The sequence below is a fragment of the Poecilia reticulata genome, chromosome 16 (assembly GCF_904066995.2).
Source record: "Poecilia reticulata chromosome 16, P_reticulata-male-v2, whole genome shotgun sequence".
NCBI lineage: Eukaryota > Metazoa > Chordata > Actinopteri > Cyprinodontiformes > Poeciliidae > Poecilia > Poecilia reticulata.
This window is the reverse complement of record NC_088845.1, coordinates 2382736-2404524: the sequence shown is the minus strand read 5'-3', so window position 1 is coordinate 2404524 and position 21789 is coordinate 2382736. Positions and strand designations below refer to the sequence as shown.

Sequence of the window (21789 nt, the reverse complement as noted above, 5' to 3'; positions counted from 1 at the left end):
AATGCGACGTTAGCGATGCAACGTCGCTAACGTCGCATTGCTAATGCGACGTTAGCGATGCAACGTCGCTAACATCGCATTGCTAATGCGACGTTAGCGATGCAACGTCGCTAACATCGCATTGCTAATGCGACGTTAGTGACTACATGTTTAGCATTGAGATGCTATTTTAGCTTTAATAGCTTCACTGGACAGGCTAACTCCTTTTAGCACAACTTACACAGAATTTCTCTCTTGTAACGACGCCGATGTAGAGTCAGAACACGTGAGATGTTTTTATTATTTTGCTGACCAGGTGAGATATTTGATGATCCTCCACCTGCTGCAGCCGATGACCAGGAAACGTCCAGCAGGATGTTGTGATCAGGAGAGCTGCTGTCATTTGGGAATATGAGTCAGGTGGGATGACTTCATGGCTTTTTACGGGTATTAGGTCATCTCTTCCCCTCACTTTCCCTGTTTCCACCCCCTCCTCTCTCTCTCTCTCTCGTCTGCCATGTGTAATCACACTGATGCTGAGCAGCTATCATGACACGCCCAGAGATGATGAGTAAGGCTCACCTCACCGCTCGCTGCTCGAACGGGGGGGATGATCTCACAGACTCCAACGATTCCCTCCTAAAACTCAACCTGCAGCACCTGATCAGCCACAGAAATGAAGCTTTTATGTCTGTGTTTTTAATTCACATTGAGAGTTTTCATATTCTACGAACAAGAATCTGCAAAAACAAAAGAAAACCCTCCCAGGAACGCTGGTGTCGTCCCGTTTCTTATCAAAGGAAATGAAACAATGTGACTTCACATCATCAGCTGGAGTTACATCAGCTGTGAAGAAGCTAAACGTACAGATTCTGTCTTTGATAAATTAAAGGTTTGGATAATATGGAAGAAACATTAATACTTTCCAGACGTTTTCTCTCTATTTTCTGAAAAAGTTAAAGATCTGAATTTGTAGAAAATTGCTCAAACAAGCAGAAATCTCTTCACACTAATTACATAAAAAAGACAGATGTCATCTATGATGTCAGCTTCTGGCTCGTCCAGCCTTCAGCTGAAGATTTTATCAATCAGCTTTTTGCTCTTTCAGCCTTTTACCAGCTAAATTTCATTCTTAAAAACTCATTTGTAACAAAAACTTTTAAAAAACGAAGAGAGAGAAGAGAGAAAATGTTTCCATATTCATATGTTTCTCGCTTTTCTCCATTAGAAAAGGCAAAACTTTTAAAAAATGGTAAAAGTTTCAGCTGATCTGGATGTTTTGTATTAATAAGAACAATAAATGTCAGATGAAATATGTGATGTAGGTGAAAGAAATGACCAAACATTAAATAAAAATAAAAAACCGTCTAGGAGAAAAAAAAACGTGTAAATTATTGTAATAAGTCAGAATCTGGAGAAGTTTGGATAAAGAAAAACATTTTGGGTTATGAACATCCTGGTTTATATTTGAAAATAAACTATATAAAAGCTTTTCTGACTTGTTTGAGAATAAATCACAATAAACTTGTCAACATTTATATTTGGGTTCATTTTGAAGTATCTAAATGTCATGAATTATTCAGATTTTTGGTTTTTATGATGATTTCAGGGCAGAAATCAGGGCTGATGACTCAATATGCAGTTTAAAAACTAAAATTTATATCAACAGCCTGGAAAATTGTGGCGGCAACAGCAGGAAACTTGGCCCACTCGTCCAGACTTTGACTAGGTCACTCTAAAAATCTTCTGTTTTTGAGCCGTTCTCCTGATCATGACCTCTGACCTGAGCTGAAGCAGTGAGGCCTACAAAGCTTTACATGTTATTTTTGGAAAAAAACAAATCAAAACTCTGTTGTGGGAGCGTTAGATCAGAGATGATGTGTGGAAACCCTTCCGCCTACTTCATCCTGTCATAAGTTCTGGCTTTTGGTTTTTACTCAGATTATGTTTCATCTTAAAAGTGTGGGGGGAAAAAAATGAACAGTGGGAGTCTGTATGTTCACACAGATGTTTATAAGAAGATTCAATCAGAAAAATCTGGAAATCAGTTTTAAATTCAAACTAAATTCAGTTAAAAGTGGAAGTTCGAAACTAAAATGATATAAATATGAGAAAAAAACTGAAAACATGGAGGAACTCTGTTAAATTTACATTTAGTTTTCTCTGGTTTGCTGTGAAACTCAGGAGTTAAACCAGTTTAGTTCATAAACGTTTAGATAAAATACTCAACATGTTGGACATGAAAACTTTGAACTGATTCTGACTGAACAAACATGTGAAGTTATTTAATTCTTTGACAAAAAAAGTTGTTTTTGCCATGAAAACTCTATAAAATGACGCCACGTAAAGTCACATGATTACAACTTTAAACAACATCTTCAGCCTTTTAAGGTGGCAAATTTGAGTTCAAATGAATTCAGTTTCCTGACAGTTTAATAATTATTAAATATGTTCAGGATAATAGTGACTGTGGACTGAAAACATGAGTTTTATTTCCTTTCCTGTGTGTCGCAGCGCCTCCGCCGAGGTGAAGGAAGCCCGTCTTCCCTCCCCGTTCGGTTTGGACCAGGAACTTTTAAAATGAGCCGGAAACATCATATCATTATTTTTTAAAGGCTTTCTGCAGCTTTATGATGGAGCCGTCTGGAGGAAGCAGGAAGAGCTCAGACTGTCTTGGATGCGGTTCAGATAAAATGATGCGAGACGCGGATCAGCAGCGGGTTTCTTTTTCCCTCTCATGTAGATTACTTCAGTGATTAAATGTTTCCTCTGTCTGTGGCCGTTTCACTTTAAAAATTATAGATTTAATTCAGCACTTGGAAAATTTTGCCCTTTAAATATGCGCTGATTGTTGTCTGAAGCTTATGCAATAGTTTGTTAGCAGCACAGACGCCAGGCTGCAGGCCGAGTTTGGGATCAGGGGATCCACTCAGCTCTCTGTTTTCCAGAGTGTCACCCTCAGTCCTGCTGGATCATTCATGAACATTAGCAGCCTAAACAAACCATTTGCAGCTCCGCAGCATCAGTCATGTAAAATTCATGCTTGGCGGTTACATAATGATGAGCGGCTTCACTCCGGTTCTGTTTTATTTGTGTTTGGACTGAAGAATGAAACTGTCTGCGCCGCTCAACCGGACCATCTGTACCGCGCCGTAATGGCTCTCATGCTGCTTTTGTTGCCTTGAGGAATGGTGGCTGGATGGCTCAGTGGCCGCCGCTTTAATTAAATTATCAATTCATGTGAAACCCGGAGCAGGTCAGCGAATCAATCACTGCCAAAGTGGGGTTTGTGCAGCCAGCGTGGCCCCTGGGGGCCCCGTGGGGCCCCGTCCTGAGTGAAAATGATGCTGCTGTTAGTCAAACAATGTTAAAATAGGGCGACTGTGGATAGAAAACAGAGGAGGAGTAAGTCACCCCATGGTGGAGCATGGTGGTGGCAGCATCAGGCTGTGTGGAATTGGAAGCTGGACAAAGTCCAATGGACGCCACTCCTCCTTAGTTTGTTCATTTTCCTCCCTCTGGGGTTTGAATGTTTGTGTAACGGATTGTAAAGTTGTTCTGGTTTCTTGTTGTGTTTTCCTGTCTGAGCTGGTGGATTAGTCCTGTTGTTTCTTATTTTTCCTGTAAAAATATGAATATTTTCCCTAAATCTGAACCTGCAGATCACATTTACTTTGCAGACAGTTGTCTCTATGACCTCCTGGTTTCACGTCTCCTTTCATAAATGAGGCAGCAAATGATCCAGAGAGATATTTCTGCTCTTGTTATCTTTTCGTTTACAGCGGCAAGAAATTAGCAAGAAAAAAAGAAAAAGAAAATTTGAGATTAATCTAAAAAATATTCCTAAAAAAGAACATGGAAATTTCAGAGTTTTAAAAGTTTGACATTTGCTAGAAAAATATCTGAAATTTTGAGTTTAATCTTGGAAAATATTTAGAAAAAATGTGGAAACTTCTGGGATCCAAAAGTCAAAAAATTTTGACTTTTCAAACTCAGAACTCAAAACTCAAAGATTTCTACATTTTTTTCTAGAGATTTTCTGAGATTAATTTTAAAATTTCTGAGTTTTTTTTTTTTTTTTTGAGAAAATGTTCAATTTTTCAAATTCAGAAATGTCCAACTTTCTTGGCAGAAATTAATTCCTTTTTGTGTCTGTAATGTCTTTAATAAATCGTTTTATTTTCTTCTGAAAACGTCTGTTTAGTTCTCTCCACCTTAATGGTTCGTTTCAAAGTTGTTCTTTGGACTTTGGCTGCTTTTCACTCATTTTCAGCCGTAAAAATGAAAATGTCTGTTAATCCACTAAACTCTGAACCAGATTATTTACACATATAGACTGAAGTTTAAGGGATGAACCTGTCTCACATCTAACCTAATTAATTACATTTTCTTAATCTTTTTTCAGTAAGTAAGTAAAAGTAAACAATCTCTTTAAACTGATACTTTTTAGGTTTTACCAATGAGTTTCCATGTTGAGTTAAGGAACAAACAGAAGAGATCGATGTGTTATTTTATCCTCATTAAGGCTGACAACAAACTTAATGCATTTAACCAGACTTTTTATTGCTTATAAATTATTTTAATAGCAATAAAACTGGCATTGTATGTAAGGCTGACCCTGCAGAAGCTCTGTTTTTAATTTCTAGAGGGATGTTTACCTTTTCTCTGCTTCTAAAAACCATCAGGATGTTCCACTGGTCATAAGACAATGAGGAAAACCTCGGAGTAAAGTGTTAAAAAAAAGAACTTGATCTCCGATATCAGCTGAAAATCTGGCATGTGATCAGTTTGACGTGACGCATTTCTCAGATTTGTTTGTGTTTCTGGGAGGTATCAGGACTGAAGCTCTTAATTTCACCAATTTTCTAATTTATTAAAATGTTACGCTCTGAAAATATAATTATTATAAATAAGACCTAAAAAAAATAATATTTTAATCTTGAATTTAGTGGAGTCCAAGTCAAAGAAGTTTGAAAGTTTTCAAATCAGACTCAAGTTGTTTAAATGTCGTGATTTAATACTGCTTTACTTCCATGCTCTGCTAATGGCTGCCGCCAGGGGGCGCCCGCGGGTTTCAGTGTAATTAGCAGAGATTGGCAGCCCAATCAGCAGAGCCGATCTGCAGGTGGTGGCGGCCTGGACTCGGCTCGGTTCGGTTCGGCAGCGCTCAGTTAGGTTCAAAGACCCTTCAGAGAGGAGATAAAGCGACGATTAAGCGGCTTGTCGACATTTTGAAAGGTCAGCGGAGATCGTGAACAGCAGCGGCGTGTTGGAAACAGCTGCAAAGATAGAAGGTAAGGCGAGATGCTCAACAACGCGCTGGTTTTCTCATGAACGTTTCCCCCTTTGTTCCTCCCTGTGTCGATTTGTTAAAGTGGGCAGACAGACAAGGAGTTGAATCAGTTCATGAACTTAGTGACCCATGCTGTGGAAAAGGGGAAAAAAGTTTTTATGCAGAGTTTCAGCCGCTGGGTGGCGCTTTGTTTGTTACTGAACTACTTCAGAGCAGCTGGTGTAGCAGCAGGGGGCGCCAGAGAGGCGCAAACTGGGAGGTTGAAGATGATTCATGAAGAAAGCATCTTAGTTTGCAACACTGATGAAATTAAGTAAGATTTTATTAAAACACAGTCAGTTAAACAAAGTCTGTAAACCCTAAACAGTAAATCTCTGGGTACATTAATGGTTTAATGATCCGTTTGAGTTTCTCTGGATGTTTGACCTCAGCGTGAGATTTCAGTTTGTTTCTGTGAATGTTGAGGCCTGGATTAAAAAAGTCTGGTGCAACTTTCGTCCTCAGATGATTATTTTCAGCATTTTGAATCAATTTAGTACTTTTAAATGTTGGAATTACTTCTTCTGCATTCCAGCAGGTTCTTCAGAGATCCGCTAGTGATCTGTTTGTTTAAATCAAGTTTGTTGAAGCGGGAAAAAGCATAAAAAAAGAGATTAATCACAGACGTGTTTCAGAAAAAAACTTGGACATGTTGTGAGCTTCAAAAGATTTTGATCTTGTTTGCATTTATTTCTGTTGATGTTGTAAATAAAAGTCTCTTAATTTCTTATTTTCCTTCTGGACTTTGTTCCAACCTTAAAATAGCATTTTAGGGCTATTATATATGGAAAAAAACGATTTTTTTTTTTTATCTCAGAAATTTTCTAGAAAAAAAAGTAAATTTCTCAGTTTCAAAAGTAGAAAATGTGCTACAAAAAATTCAGAATTTTTTTTAAATATAAATTTCTAGAAGAAAAAAAACCTTTTTTCTAGAAATACAGGAAATTCTTGAGATTACTCTCAAAATTTGAGTTCTTTTTATGGTGGAAATTTACTCCTTTTCCCCATCTGCATGCCATAACACTAATGCCAGGTGAAGATGATGATGATGAGGCATTTCTGTGCCTCTGGTTTGGTTATTACCGGCTGCTCGGTAAGCTCCACCTTCAGGAGGCGTTCTTATATTTCCGAGTTTATGGAATACTCCGTAAGTTGCTCCGTGATGTATTATGGTTTCATGTGATGTCAGCAAACGTCGTGTCCGCCATGTTGGAGGACAAACGGTAGAAACGGCAGATCTGGTTTGGACAAAATGTTTGGTTGTCGATCTGCTGCAGCGAATGATTCCAAAGTTTGAGTTTCTAAAACCTGAAGCTGGTTGTACGCCAGAGTTTAATCAGTTTTTAGAGGGTTTGCAAGTTTTTATTAGTAAACTATTAATACATAAACTTTATTTTGGACTCAAAGTCCAACCAAAAAGGAAAAAAAAAAGACTAAATGAGAAATGAGCAAACGGACACAACCGTCCAAAAACGATTAGTTTTTATTATAGTAGTTCTGTTTTTGTCTTTTTTTTCATACTTTGGTTAATTTTTAGGTGCAGAATATAAAATGTATTGTGTTTAATAAATACTCACCAAAAAATGTACAGAATTATTGTTGAACAACCAGCTGACTCTGGCGTTTTCTCCCAGTTTTTGCCATTTTGCTTTTTGTAAGTTTACGTCAGCCGTAATTCGCTGACTGCTGACGTAAACCGCTTGTATGGAAAAAAAAAATCTATTTCAGGTCAGTTTTATAAATGGACGACATGGGTCCAGGTTTATTTTTACTACTAACGGAAAAATTTTCTGAGTTTTCCGTTAGTTTTGCTAGTTCTGGTTAACTGTAATAACCCTGGTGACCAGATGTGTGCCGGGCTGGGAGTTTCCCCGGACGGAGACGATGACGAGGAGGAAAAACATGTGGTTCCAGAAATCAGGCTGAATTCAAGGAGAAAAGGCTTCAGATGAGTCGGTGCATCTGAATGTGGGCAGTTTGTCATGAGAGTTTCCTCAGATTCCCACTGGAGAGCCGCTTCCTGTCGTCGGATCAGAGTCGATTCTGGCTGTTTGTTTGCATCTCTGACTCTATCGGCGATCTGAGCCCCACCCTGCACGGTTTTATCCTCATTTGCATTGGATACTAAAGACACAAAGCAACGTTTGTTTGATGTTGAGCCACATTCTTCATTTCTGGATGACTAACATCCACGAGTGAAGAGCTGTGAAGGAGAAAAAGCAACCGACTGGCCATAAATGTAGATTGTTTCTTGCGAACTGACTTGAGTTGTGAATATTTAACTTGTAATCTGAATGAATGCAGGCTGGGCCGGATCGAAAGGGGAACATTCGTTCGTTCCTCAGAGCTCGTTCCTCAGGTTTTAAACGGGATCAAAGTCGATGATCTGAACATGTTTTACTTTCCTTTCGAGGCTGAAATTCTCTTGAATCCAAATTCCCCGTTTTCTTGGAAGAGAAGGAAGTCACTGAGAAACCCAACGGGTTTGTCTTTGGTTTTTAGTTTTTCCTGCTTTCATTGTTTACCGTGAAGAGCAGGTGGCAAACAGGAAGAGGATCCGATCGTCTACGGAGTCGGCCGGGTCGATTCTTTGGGTCAGAATAAGAACCACATCTCTGCTTTCACCATTTGTTTTACTGTTCAGGACCAAAGTGAAGCAGTTGTTCATACAGAGGTGGTAATAAATCATGAAATCCTCCACTGATTATTTTTAAGGAACGTTTTAATGTGACTGGAACGACTCCAGAAAAGGAATAATAGGGGATCTTTTCTAAAACTATAACACTTAAGTAATATTAGGGACGCGTCGATTTATCGGCACCGATTTTCTTCATTTAGGGAGATTATCGGTACTTAAATGTGAAGTTGATCTCATCTCCCTCCGTCTTGAGATCCTCTTCTGCTCTGCAGTGGGAGGTTTGACCCACCAGGTCACGTCTGCATGTTTGCTGTTAATAGTCGCCCCACTGTTACAAACTCAGCAACTTTCTTGATATATTTGGCAACATTTCTGACAAAAAAAATTGGTATTGGCCAGAATCGGATTCGGCAGCTCGGACTTTGTAATGATCAGGGATCGACGTATCGCCATTTATCATCTTTGGAGCAAAAGGGGAACGATCTAGAGTCAACTCGGTTATTAGAGCTGGAAACGAGATATCGGGATGAAATCTGGGTGTAGTGATGGACTCTGACCTGAACCATCACATTCAAGTAAAGACGGTTACAAAGTCGGCCTTCTATCAGCTGAAGAGCGTTTCCAAGATTAGATAACTAAAGAAACGAGATCTAGAGAAACTCATCCATGTTTATCTAGTCACTGATCCAGGCTGCTGCTGCAGCTGCTGTTCTGACTAAAACTGCCTGAATGTGCTGCACAAACAAACTTTGGAAGTTTTTGTTTGGTGAAAAATGAAGAAAAGATCTGAAGTTTGCCAGATATTTTTCTTAAGAAGCTCCTCTTGGCTGCCTGCCTGGTTTTCAGTGGAAGGTCTTGGTGTGGGCAGGAGGCGTGAGCAGCTCCTAACTGGGACGTGTTACTGGGAGGCCGACGCGGCACCGGGCCGGGATACTCCCCATGCCCAAACAGAGCCGCCGTCTGGCCTCATGCGCACTCTTTTCCATGGTGAGGAGGTAAATCACAGCGGCTGTTTCTCTCTGCATCCCATCCTGATTGGACCTGTGACTCCATTAACTCCACCCCGGAGAAATAAATGTAAGAGCGGGGTCAGTTTGTGTCAGACGTTTTAGGCTTTCAGGGTGAATTATGGGATTTATGTAGCTGTAGCTGTTTGGACTTCAGGTTATTTTCCTGCCAGATTTCCGCTCTGCCTGGTTGAATAGTTTTGTTTCAGAGAAGTTTCTCCTCCTAAAAAGCTGTTTTGTAATTTTTTTTTTTCCTTCAGCTGCAGGATTTTTCAGTTTTTTCCTGCGAGTTGAGGGATGTTTCTGCACATTTCCCTCTCCCTCCTGCGGCTCGGTTTCAGAGTCGCTGCGCTTTATTGACAGACCGCTCAGTCCAGCCGCTGAGGTCAGCCTGATGGAAATGAGAGGGGAGGCGGTAGGAGGGAGCCGGAGCCGGCTCCTGGCTCCTCCTCGCGGCCTCCCCTCCCCCGCCTCCTCTCCCGCTCCAGCAGGAGGTAGAGGCGCTGCGGCGCAGGCAGGCAGGCAGTTCAGGGCTTGAGCCAAAGGCGCACACACCCACCAGAGCAGGACCGCGTCCTTCAGCCGATCCTTCCCCCACCGCAGCAGAGCGACCTCCACAAAGCCGTCCGGTTTTTCCCCTCCGCAGTCTGCAGGGAGGACTTTCTCACCCCACGGTAAGATCCTCGCGTGTTTCCGTGACTCGCTGTTCCGACGCGCTTCGTTTGGACTCGGCTGACCCTGAAGCCTCGGAGCGTGAGGTCGCTGCTGTGGGCGTGTTCGGGCGTTTCTCCCACATGGAGACTTTGTGACAGCGGCGCTGGGATGCATGGCGAAGTTTCTCGTTCCCGCCCACCGTCTCCTCTGGAGAATCAAACATTCACCAAATCTTTCCTTGTCCTCCACGGTTATCGGTGGAGATAGCGGCGCATAAAAAACGCTTTATTACGTTTTATTGGCGGAGAGTCTGAGCCTCAAGGGTTTTACTTGTTTACTCTGTTTAAACTCGGGTACGATGGTGAACTGGGACCGTTGTAGATGGAAAGAAAATTAGTAAATTTATGCAAAAAATAAAAACTAGAATTTTGATCACAGGAAATTTCTAGGAAAAATTTGGAAATTTCTGAGCTTGAAAAGTTGAAAATTTGTTAGAAAAATCTGAATTTTTGAGATTAACCTTATAAATCTTATAGGGATTTTTTTTTGTTCTTGGTTACAATGAAATGTTTATTATTATTATTATTATTATTATTATTATTTTAATTTAGTTATTTATTTTTTTAAAATAGAAAATTTCCATAAGTAATGTCTGACTTTTGGAAACTCAGTTTGTTTTTTTTCCGCTCCTGAGAAAATTTCTGAGATTAATAAGTTAACAATTTGTTTATAATCAAATGTTTTATCAGAAACTTCCATTTTTTTTCTAAATAAATTGCAAATTATATGAACCTAATTGCAATTTTTGAGTGTTTCTTGGCATAAATCTTCTTTCTTCTTCTGACTGAAGTGACACCGATACGTTTTTGTGAGTTTCGGCCAAGCACAGATTATCCCTCACGCCGTTTAGACATTCAGATACATGTTGAATCAGTTTCTCTTTCTCGTTTTGAGTCCTGCTGCCCTTTTCTGGGCATCCTGCTGCCCTTTTCTGGGCATCCTGCTGCTCCGTTTATCATGTGACTCAGCGCTCAGATTGTTTTATATCTGGAGATGTAGCAACAAGTTTTGTGGAAAGAAAACGTCGCAGCAGAACGTTTTCTCCGGAGAGGCGAAGCAGTTGGCAGCTTTTTCCCTTTAATTCAAAACTGGAAAGAAAAAGGAGGAGAGATGTTTTAATTTTGTTTCACTGCAAAAACACAAAATCTGTGGGTTAGTTTTGCCTTATTTAATTTGTATTAAGATATTTACACTAAAATAATACAGTTTGTAATTATGTGAAGGCGAAACTCATCAGTTTCAACTTCATTTAATTAGTTTATTTGATAAGAACAATGCATGCAAACAGAACAGAATCCAACTGATGCGTTTATCTACAGTTAATCACTTCTGCAGGTTAAACATTTCTATATAATTTATATAAATCTCCTCAGATATCCAGTTGACATACTAAATATTCCCCTCGTCTTTGGTAACGAGCCATTTCTCCCAGTTGGCAGCAGTAAAATAAAAGGCGCAACATTATTAATAAACAGTTAAAAACATAAACGACGTTTAACTGAAGTCCTAAAAAGGGGTTTAAATGTTTTTATCTTTAAATCTCTTTCTCACCGTTTGTTCAGTGTCACATGCTGTTTTTAATTTAATCATGTAAAGCACTTTGAAATGCCTTGCTGCTGAAATGGGCTATACAAATAAAATTTGATTGATTGATTGATTTGATTTACAAAACATGGCAAAATTATTCATGAAACCCTGTATGTGATTAAATTAGTCCAAAATGTGTGTTAAAATATATCTTTACGTAAATGCAGAACTGATTCTGCAGTTACAGAAAGTAACTGGAGAAAGGGGGCGGAGCTGATGGTTGCTATGGTAACCACCAACAGCAGCACTTGAGACACCAGTAAAGGTCTAGAAGCAACTTTTTGATTAAACAAACTAAATTCGGAGTGAATGAAGAGATTTACGTCTTAAATGAAGTTGAAATAAATAAAAACTTGTTTCATATGAAACCGAACCGAACCGGAGTTGACTTCAACCGGACCCAGACCGAGGTCGGTAGGCGGACCAGATCTCGCATCAGAATGTGATTGACGCCAAACAAACCGGACTTTCCAGACAAAACGGTTTGATTTAAGCGGATTAAACGGATCTGGTGTGAACTCGATTCTATTGGGCAATCCAGTTCTGACAATATAACTGCTTACCTCACATTAACTCGCCCTCTCCTTCCCCACAGCCAGCCCCCCCGCCCCCCACATCTGCACCTCTGACCATCACTCGCCATGGAAACCCCGAGCCAGAAACGCCGCAGCGCCGTCTCCCCGGCACGCATCACCCGGCTGCAGGAGAAGGAGGAGCTGTGCAACCTCAACGACCGGCTGGCCGTCTACATCGACAAGGTGCGCTCCCTGGAGTCTGAGAACGCCTCGCTGCGGCTGCGCATCTCCGAGTCGGAGTCGGAGGTCACACGCGACCTGTCCGGCATCAAGACGGCGTACGAGACGGAGCTGGCCGACGCCCGCAAGACGCTGGACATTGTGGCCAAGGAGCGGGCGCGGCTGCAGCTGGAGCTGGGCAAGATCCGGGAGGAGCACAAGGAGCTGAAGGCCAGGTAGGAGCGGCGGGTTCCCACTCCAGACATCAATCAATTAATCAATCAATCAAACTGAGAGCAATGATTTCCATCTGCATGCTTGTTTTGGAGGATGCCTCCCTTTAATGTTATCAAAAAGCTGCCATTTAAAACCAAAAAAAACATTTGACACGCAGAACAAAGCAGTTTGATTTAATTTACTGGCAATTAGTGTCTGTTTTCTGTTTTGGTAATTTTGTTTAAAAGACTTCATGGTCTGTTTTATTTGTTTATATATTTAAAATGTCTTCCAGTTCCAATATTAGATGTTCTTGGGAAATTAAATGTATCCTTTAGAAGATGCATTATTATATTAATTGTATCGTTTACCACGATAACTTGAGTGACGGTTTTTCCTCCAGTAAAATGTGTTGCGACAGGCCCAGCAGGTTCCCAGTCCAACACCAGTCACTGGTTATGTAACTCCAGATTGAGTTTAACTGACTGTAACCAAGCGGTTCTGCGCTGCAGGGGGAGCTGAGAATCTTTTGTTTCTTAAATATTTGCTTTGTGGTGCTGCACAAAGTGATTAATTGATAAAAATTGGTGTTCGGGGCGACTGTTTTTGATTTCAACGTGTTGTTTAGTGTTTCTTTCCATCTGTTGCTCATCAGCCAACGCAGCCCATCCCTCTGACGCTCGTTTTTTTTTCTGTTGAATCTGAATCTTTGTTTTTTATGAAAACAAATATCTTTGATTCAAAAAATATTGTACATATAGGGAAAAGTTTTCATCCACAGCAACAGATCTGCCCTTGAGTTTTGTTTTAAACATGCCGAACCCATAGGGGGCAGTGTAGCGCAAGTTCAGAAGTTAGGATTTCAAAATGGTGGCGCCCATAAACGGTTTCCAGTAACTCCTGCTAACATAACTTCAAGCTTAGTTTTGCATTTGCAAACATTATGTTTAATTTCTGTCGTTTAAAGTTACGGGTTTTAGATGTACTCCTACATGCGTCTCATAAAATAAACGTTATTCCGCCTCGTCTTACTACTGTCGATGTCAGGAGTAGCCATTTTGAAGCATAGTTTGCTTTTTAAGTCTTATTGAACGTAAAGTTATGATGTCGATTGGGAATGAAGTCAAAGCAAGTATGTGGATATATTGGCCCTTTATTCATCATGGACTAAAACTCAACTTTCCCATTTACTCACACAAATACGAAGGTTTTCTCAAATCTGCATTTTGACTTTGGTTGAAGGTTTTGTGTGGAAGAAAAGCCAAGAAGTATAAAGATATTTTGATTTCCCCAGATATCCGGCTACATGTGGACGAGCTAGGGCTGGACAATATGGCTGAAAAGTGTATCACGATACAAGCTTTTCATATCAGCTTATCGATGATTATCGATTAGTTTTTGTTTTAAATATCTAAAATTCTGCCAAACTGGTGGCATGACCTTTTGCTGTTTAATCCACAGTTCGCGCTCCATGCCGTTTGTTTTTTAAGTAGTTATGAGGCAAACTGCTGCTGAGCAAGTTACTCAACAGGTTGTTGCTAGGCAACCAAAGAGTGAGCAAGTTGCTAGGCAACCAAAGAGCGGTGAGTTTATCCTACCAATCTTGCTAGCTGGCCATGAGAGGTTGAGCAGCTAAAGCCCAGAATGCTGTGTGGTTCTGGATCAGAAATCGTTTCCACATGTCTGAACCAGAAGTGATCCGCGCCATCTTGGTAGGTCGGTGCAGGGCAAAGCGTAGATGAGCTATGGCTTCGAGTCCAGCAAAAAAAGTATTTTGGGAAAAAGTCGTTCAAACCCTTTCACATGAATAATGAGATTCTGGTGACTGGCGGAGTCACCAGAATCTTACATACCTACTCGTAGGCTACGTTTGTCTCACCTTAGCTAGCACATGGAAGCAGCTAATTTTGCTAGTGTAGCCATAAGTACTACAGTATACATCACTGATATTTATCTTCATCTTGGTATTACACAGACCTGGGTACTCAATTGTAATGGAGTAACGGTTGTATTTGTGTTGGTTAATGTAACAGTATGTTTAATTTATTCTATACCAATGTACTGTGATCCAATGTTCTCTCGTTAGGAATGAGGTAGTTCTAAGCTTGTGGCTTGTTTATTGTTGTCATAGCAACTATTATGACAGTTGGCTTCAGTCCCTACCAAGATGGCGGTCAGCTACAAAGTCACACGAGAGCTTTGTATTGATACTGATTATCGTGACATGTTGTTTCTATCAGCCAGCCCTCGGACTCGGTCTGAGTGCTTCTCTGGAACTTTGGGTCCGGATCTGCATGAACAAACCTGATGGTTGCATTTTCACTGCGAGGCTCTTTCTGCCTGCGGCTCACACCCACTGCTCTGAACTAATGCGGTGGTGCAACAGCATACCTCTGTAGCAGGAATGCTGCAGGGAGCCAGACCTGATGCAGTGACATTCCCGCTTGCTGAGTCTGTGTGAATCGTTGGCTAACAAATCCAGTTGCGTTGTCTGTGTCCCTCAGGCCTGGGCTGTGCTAGAGGGACACACCTCTGCACACAGTGCCCCACCTTCCCCTCCAACTGCCTTGTTGAGGCTCGGTTCCTGTCGTCGTGCAGGGATAAATGCAGCTTTTAAATCGAGCTTTTCAGTTCTAGCTTGGTATTTTCCATCAGAGTGGTTCTGGTTCTGATTTAGACCCAGCGTCTGAAACATTCCAGCAGCCAGATCTTTCCCTCCAGCGTGGAAAAACTGCTGCTGCAGAAAAACAAAACATCTCCTGTTCTCTTCAGGGGCTCAGACATTGTAAAGGAACTCGTTCAGGAGCTCCAAGTTGAGGAAATCCTGATTAAGAAATGAACGTACGTCACAGAACGAGGCTTGACATTTGGCTGACATCAGTTTTTATCCAATATAATCGTGAAACGATGCTTGTGCTGCAGCTGCTGCATGGTTTACTGTGGATTCGCCTGATTATTAGCCAGTGATTATCATGGGATGTTAGCGGCTCATAACTTTGTTCATGTTAGCATGTAGCTTCATCATAACAACATAAATGTTTCTCCAACTTAATGCAGTTAACATTCAGGCCTTAAAGCTGATGTTTTATTCACCTTAGAGCAGCTGCAGCTTCATTTGAGCTGTTTTGTATCTTTATAAGAAATGGAAGGTTGTGGATTTGTGATTTATCAAAACCTGAGCTTTATTGACTGTAGTGTTTTTTTCAGGTCAGAGAAAGTGAAACTACTACAGGTTTACTATTTGCACATCCTCATGAATCCACAGCATCTCCTTTTTGCAGCATTTCCTCATTTTATAAATTTTTTTAAACATCTGTGAAAGCCGTTCAGTGACGGCTCTGGAGGTTTTCAGTTATTTTCTCTGTTTTGAGCCAGTAATTTGACATTTTTAAGCTTTTGCTGCAAACTGGTTGAGTTTAGCTGAGAGCGTCACACTGTTTCTCTACCTGCAGAGTTAAACTGCATCATTCAGCCTCTCAACATCAAAATCTTTTTCTAATTATGAAATGGTTCAGTTTCTGTTTCTGCTTCGAAAGATGCAGAGCAGCTCTCCGCCAGTCCTGCAGGAAATGCATCTTTATGGCGTTTCTTTGTCCTGCAGCAGCTGATCATTGTGTTGGGTTTTCTTTGTATCCATGGTGACTTTGTCCAGAAGTCGGCCTGGATTTACGACGCCATAGATTAGTGGGGAAAAAAGTAGATTTGTGCCTAAGAATGTACACTTTCAGATTAATCTCTGAAATTTTGTAGAAAAAATCTTTGCCAATTTTTTAGTTCAAAAAGTTGAAAACGTGATTAAAATTTTATTTTTTAGATTAATTTCAGAAATTTTCTAGAATTTTTTTTAAAAATTTAATTTCCAAGTTAATTCCAAGATTCACTTTTCTACAAAATTTCTGACTTTTCTTACAAATGTACAACTTTGATCTCAGAGGTTTACCATGCTCTTTCTGGAAAGTTTGAGAGATCTCAAAATGTGAGTTGTGTATTTTCGATCTCAGAAATTTGCCCCTTTTTTTTTTTTTTTTTTTCTGAAAACATTTTTGCGCTCGAAGTTTAAAAATGTTTGTCAAATTTTAGACTTTTTGAGCTCAGATTTTCCATTCTCTTCTAGAAAATCTGAGGTCTGAAAACTTTTTTGAGGTTAAGGGTTTTTCTCTTGTAAATTTTTAACTTTGAGATCAGAAATGTAGTTTTTTTTTTTTTCCCCAAAAAAAATTTGAGATTAGACTTCAAATTTCTGAGCTTTTTTATCAGGAATTTCCATGTTTTTTTTGTTTTTCTATAACATTTTTGAGATAAGTTGTTAAATTTCTGAGTTCTTTGGTGGAAATTTTCTCTTCTTTGTGCCCAATAAGCCGTCGTCGCATTAGCTGCTGCTGCTGCTGCCTGATTAATCTCGGTGTGGAGAGAGCAGCGTTCTTGTGATTCTGCTCCTCGACTCTGATGCCGTTTTCCAGAGGAAGCAGATCTTCTGACGCCTGTGTGGTGAAGCGCCTCCCTCCTCTCTGCTGCTTTTAGCCGGCCTGTTTGGTGTTTGGTTGCCATGGCGCCGTGACGCGGCGGTGACTCAGAGGTTTTTTTTTTGAGGCCTGTGGAATGGGCTGAGTGGTCTCGTGTGATGGGAAGTGACTGGATGGGCTTCCTGCTCGTTTTCCTTCTGAATGCGACGCAACAGGTGAAGCGCCGAGTCCGGTCCAGCTGAAGGGACACACCTGTTCAGCCTGAAGGCTGCGCTCACACACGCAGCTTTGTTTGGCTAACTAGCACATGTCGCCTTCCCGCAGGGAGAACCTCAAGCTGCCTGCTCGGGATGCCAGACATTCATTCCCCCTGCAGCTCCGGCTGCTTTCATAAATGATTTAACAACGGTTGGAAAGTGAAATGTGCAGAAGCAGGTAGAGGGTGGAGGCTGCAGCTCCTTCTGCTGGGTTCGGATGAGAAACGTCTCAGAAAACCTCTGAAACTTTTAGCCCTGAGCTGTTTGCTAATTTATGGCTGAAAAAGCGATGAAACGTTCAGAATGTGTTGTTATTCATGGCTGTTGTGTTTCCGTCTTGAAGGAGTCTCATCTGATGCTGGATGTTAAATTATCTACCGCATTAGTATGAAGCATTTACATTGTTGATCTCATCAGGCTCTCTGTCTGCTCTGGGGAAAGTTTCCTCACCTCAGTATGCTGAATGCTTGAAGTTGCTCCCGTCTTCTGATTAATTGATGCTAATAGACTGTTAAATGGACCTTTTTCTAGCTTTACATCATGTTGTTCTTCTCTCATCATAAACAAACCTGAAGTGTTGCCTTGATTCTTTCATGCACGTTTGATAAATCCTTTAGTCTCCATGGAAACCATTCAGTTTTTAAAGACAGAGGCCCTATCTATTTGATGTGTATATATGTATATATATAGCCTTTTTATAACGACTGAAGGCAACAGTTTGCTAATTGGTGCTGGCTAGTCTGCAGGAGCTGAGTGGGCCTGTCGCAGAAACTTAAACTGCATCTTGAAGGCGGGGCTAGGTCCACCCAGGCGTTTTACTGAACTGAATGGTTGCCATGGCAACGCTCCAGGTATGTTTTTGATGAGGGGATAACATTATACCATGACGTCTATTTTGCATGAAAACTGGCTCTTTAAAGGCATCTGAAAGCAACGCGGGTTCGGTCGGGTCGTCTCTTTTCTCGCTCATCCAAACAGGAAAACGTAAAGAGGAAGTCGCATTTCTACGCGACTGCAGCGCATTCCTTAACTGTTTTCCCCCCCAAGCGAGTGCGGACTTGTTCACCCGCCGCCTCTCTGCTGTAGAACATCTGAACTGCGGTCCTGACAGACAGACGGGTTCTGTCTGACGGTGATCTTCAGGTAAACAGACGAACCCTTTTCCTGTCCAGACACAAAGCGCAGCGCTGCCCCACCTGTTGAGGTTCAGGGCGTGGCTCCAGGCAGGACGAGCTTCTGCTAAGACTTTTATTTTCTTTTGGGAAACCGTCTTTGGATCTGGATTAAAAAAGCTCTAACGTGGTCGGACACGTTTCTCTGCAGACTGAAGGTCTTTAACGAGGCGAAGATGGTTCGTATGTTGCTGTGGTAACAGTCATAACCATGCAGGAAGTAGATTTATCATGCAGCACATCCCTGCTTCCTGTGCTGGGAATGTTTCGCCACTCAGTCCGGACCGTAGCTGAGCATCAAGTCTGTACAGTTTATAGTGAATTATTACTGCGTATTGTTCCACTACGAGCCATTCAGATATTCTATAAATAACTGGAAATTCCCTCGACTTTGTGCAACAGGTCTCATATTTTTGTTTGCTGCAGGGTAAAGGCAACACCCGGGCAACGCGGACGCTGTGAGAAACAAATGGGCTCCTATCTAATAATAAACTGACCGTTCTGAAGAGGAAGCGGAGTCATCATCAGACGCAGCGTAACGTTTATCCCCAGCGAGTAAAGTTTCTATATTTAACCTGAGGGGAACTGTAGGCGCGCTGCAGAGGTGCAACGTTAAACATCGGAGCCTTTTGGGGCCTTCAGGAGGATTTATGGAGCTGCTCAGATAAAACGTTCGTTTCTTTCCTAAAATGGAAAAAAGGAAGACGTGGTTCTCTTCCAGGGCCGCTGGAAGGTCGAACGGGGGGGCCTGGGCCCCTCATCCTGCAGGGCACCATTGGCAGCGTTTCAGTTCAGAGTTGATATGAATCTGGAAGAGGAGGCCAAGTTTAACCGACGGGAAACTGGTCAGCTGAGATATTTGTGAACAAACTGAAGCTCAAACTTGAAAAAGATCAACCTCCAAGCGTCAGATTGTAACCATGGCAACACAACAAACCATGAAGATCGCAGTCTTGCAAAGTAAAGCTGCTTTTATCTCGATTTACCTTTGCTGACACCATAAAATCCAATTTACTAGTTTTTCTCAAGAGGGCTGAACAATACGACTGGACAAACATGTCATGATATCCGTGTTGAATATAATGTAGATAATTAAGGATTAAACGTCTGAAATACTGATTAAAAACTGGTAGCAGTGACATTTACCGTTTAATCCAGGGTTTTCACTACAAGATGTTTTTTATTTCTTCAGAAACTGCTGCTGCGCAAGCAACTCAAGAGGCTGTTGCTAGGTAACCAGAGTGAGTGAGTCGCATTAGCTAGACAGGAGAGTTAAAGCTTTTCCTCTGCCTACATCTCCCAGAAGGCTTTGCAAATATTCTCTCAGATGAATTTATCACATGTCTATCACAAAATACGTTATTGACCAATTCTCAAACTTTAGATCTGCAGTCTTTACTAAATTCAAGCATCTATGCGAGGCCCCTGATGGTTCGGACCCTGAGCAGCTGGGTTTGCTTATGCCTGGGGCTGTCTCTGATTAAATGTGTTTATGTTAGCGGAGTTAGCACTGAACATTTTGGCCTTCAGTTGTTTGTAGAGTGTCTGAAAACCCGACGACGGCAGCAGATCCGTCCGTCAGCAGCAGCTTGTTGGGAGAATGAAACGTTGCTTTATTCAGATGCAGCAGCTGGAAAACCACAAATATTGGGAGGCTTAGAGTTTTAATTGTTGGATTCTCATGAATGTTTTAATTTTCTTTTTAACTGTAAATGCATGTTGTATGTTTTAAAACGATGTGAGGTTAAGTGATCGGTTTCCTTCTGGAACAGTCCGCCATCGCTCTTGGAGTCAGGATTACCTGCTGCAAACAAAAAGCAGGTCAGTTTAGTTTGCAAAGGTTTTATGCTCCAATATATGCAAATTTAACTCTGTTCAGTTAAACCATCATTATTTTCACATCCACAAAAGTTTCATTGTGATCGAAGGAAACTTCAGTTTCAGAGTGGAAAATATCAGAAGAATCAGGGTTGAAATTTCAAACGTTTCAGTCGCGTCGATCGTTTAATTGATCTGTTGTACGTTAATTTGTGACCATATTTAGAGCTGCTTCCTGCTGCGTCAGCATCGTAACCGAGCGCCGCTCCGCTGCTTTCGCCCTCCAGTGATCATCACTGCAGCTCGGCTTCCCGCCCAGCAGGACCAGCGCTGCTGGAACTAATAACATCAGCAGAGGCACCATTACATGATGGTGGCCCAGTCTGTCATGATGGTGATCAGTGGTTAGTTACAGCTGCTTCTCGTCACCCAGCTGCAGCTTTTCTTCATGTCATTTGATCACATTTCTCCTCTGTTCTTCTTCTCTTGCTATGATCTCAGCCTGGATTGTGTCAGCGGACAATTGTCTGTCAGAGTGAGTCATGGCGGGGAAGATCTGAGCTCGGAGAGTGTTCTTTTATCTGGGAGTCATGTAAACTGAATCACGGCGCTCTGAAGACGCTCCGGGGGGCCAGGAAATACTCCCAATACCAGACGGCTCGTTAGAAAAATGATTCAGAGCCGAGTTATCTTTGAGATGCAGACACTTTCAGTTTTTAGTTTCACGTTCTCCATTAGTCTGCCTGGATGTCTTCCAGCTTCCTCTGGTGGATCTGGAAATAAACGGTAAAACCCGGGAAGGTTGACTGCATGGAGCCCCTGCAGGTCAAATTAGCCTGAATCAGACCTTCCGATACAAATCACAAGTTAAAGGAGACGCATGCAAAATTCAATTAAAGAATTCACATTTTGCATATTTTAATGATTTCATTTGAGTTTCAACTACTTCTAAAAACAGAACGAGCACTTAAAAAAGCTGTTTTTTGATATTTTTTTGTATCTGGAAAATGAGCCGTTTCAAAAACCTGTTTAAGGACTCATTTAAATTTTATTTTCTGTTTTCTTGCATGATTTTTCTGTCAGGTAAACGTTTGAGTTCCACTCGGACATCTTTGCGTTCTGATTCAAGTCTGTTGAGGCTAAAGCTAGCTAGCTGCTACCTTGCCCTTGCTAGCTAGTAAGCTAGCTAGATTTTTGTGTCGTATCAGAGGTAAGTGCAATTTTATCTCCAGTTGGCTGGATAAAATGCATGCATTCTGTGGAGATGCAGGTCTTAAGTCATTCACAATGATCTTAAAGTTTTAAATTTGAGTTGCTGAAACCTGTGCAAACTTTGACCCAGTTATTGAGTCCCTGTAGCTGCGCTTCCCTTAAATATGTGCAAAACTGTCTATTTGGGGGAAAAAAAATTAATTGCAGCGTCCCCATTAAATCAACTCAGTTAAAATCAAATATGAATAAATTCATATTTGCTTTTTATAATTCATTAAAAAGCCATCATCGTCCAACTACTTTTGTCGTTTCCTCCAGTAGCAACTTCCTGTTTTTGATCACATGACTCGTGGAATGTGAAAAATGTTTCCGTGTGAAAGGCACCCATTTTTGAAACTCCTATTTCTGTATTTCCAGTTTGTACGGTCAGTGGAAACGCAGCAGGAGTCCTGCAGGTTTTGGATGCATCTCTGTTGATTTTATCCAGGTGTGCAGGAGCAGTGGATGATCAGAGTTTGGTGAAACCTGCCGACATGCCTGAGAGCTAAATCTGCCTTTTGCTATTTGTGTTGGAGCACGAACTGAGCCTGTAGCGTTCCATATTACCCAACGTTTCCTGAGCTGGAGAACATTGGGTCTGAGCAAGCAGCCTTTTGTTCA

General features: G+C 41.3%; 1 protein-coding gene across 2 annotated transcripts in view; it reads left to right on the top strand.

Annotated features, from left to right (window-relative positions):
• The first annotated feature begins 5112 nt into the window (after nucleotides 1-5112).
• Nucleotides 5113-21789, top strand: part of LOC103477552 (lamin-A) — a 42131-nt gene continuing 25454 nt past the window's right edge. The window contains exons 1-2 of one of the 2 annotated variants that reach the window (XM_008430709.3): nucleotides 5113-5273; nucleotides 11853-12227. In XM_008430709.3, coding sequence (XP_008428931.2) covers nucleotides 11899-12227 — 329 coding nt within the window. In that variant the 5' untranslated portion in view covers nucleotides 5113-5273; nucleotides 11853-11898. Of the gene's footprint in view, nucleotides 5274-9094; nucleotides 9631-11852; nucleotides 12228-21789 lie in introns of those variants that run through there. The other variant, XM_017309675.2, reaches the window with a different exon arrangement.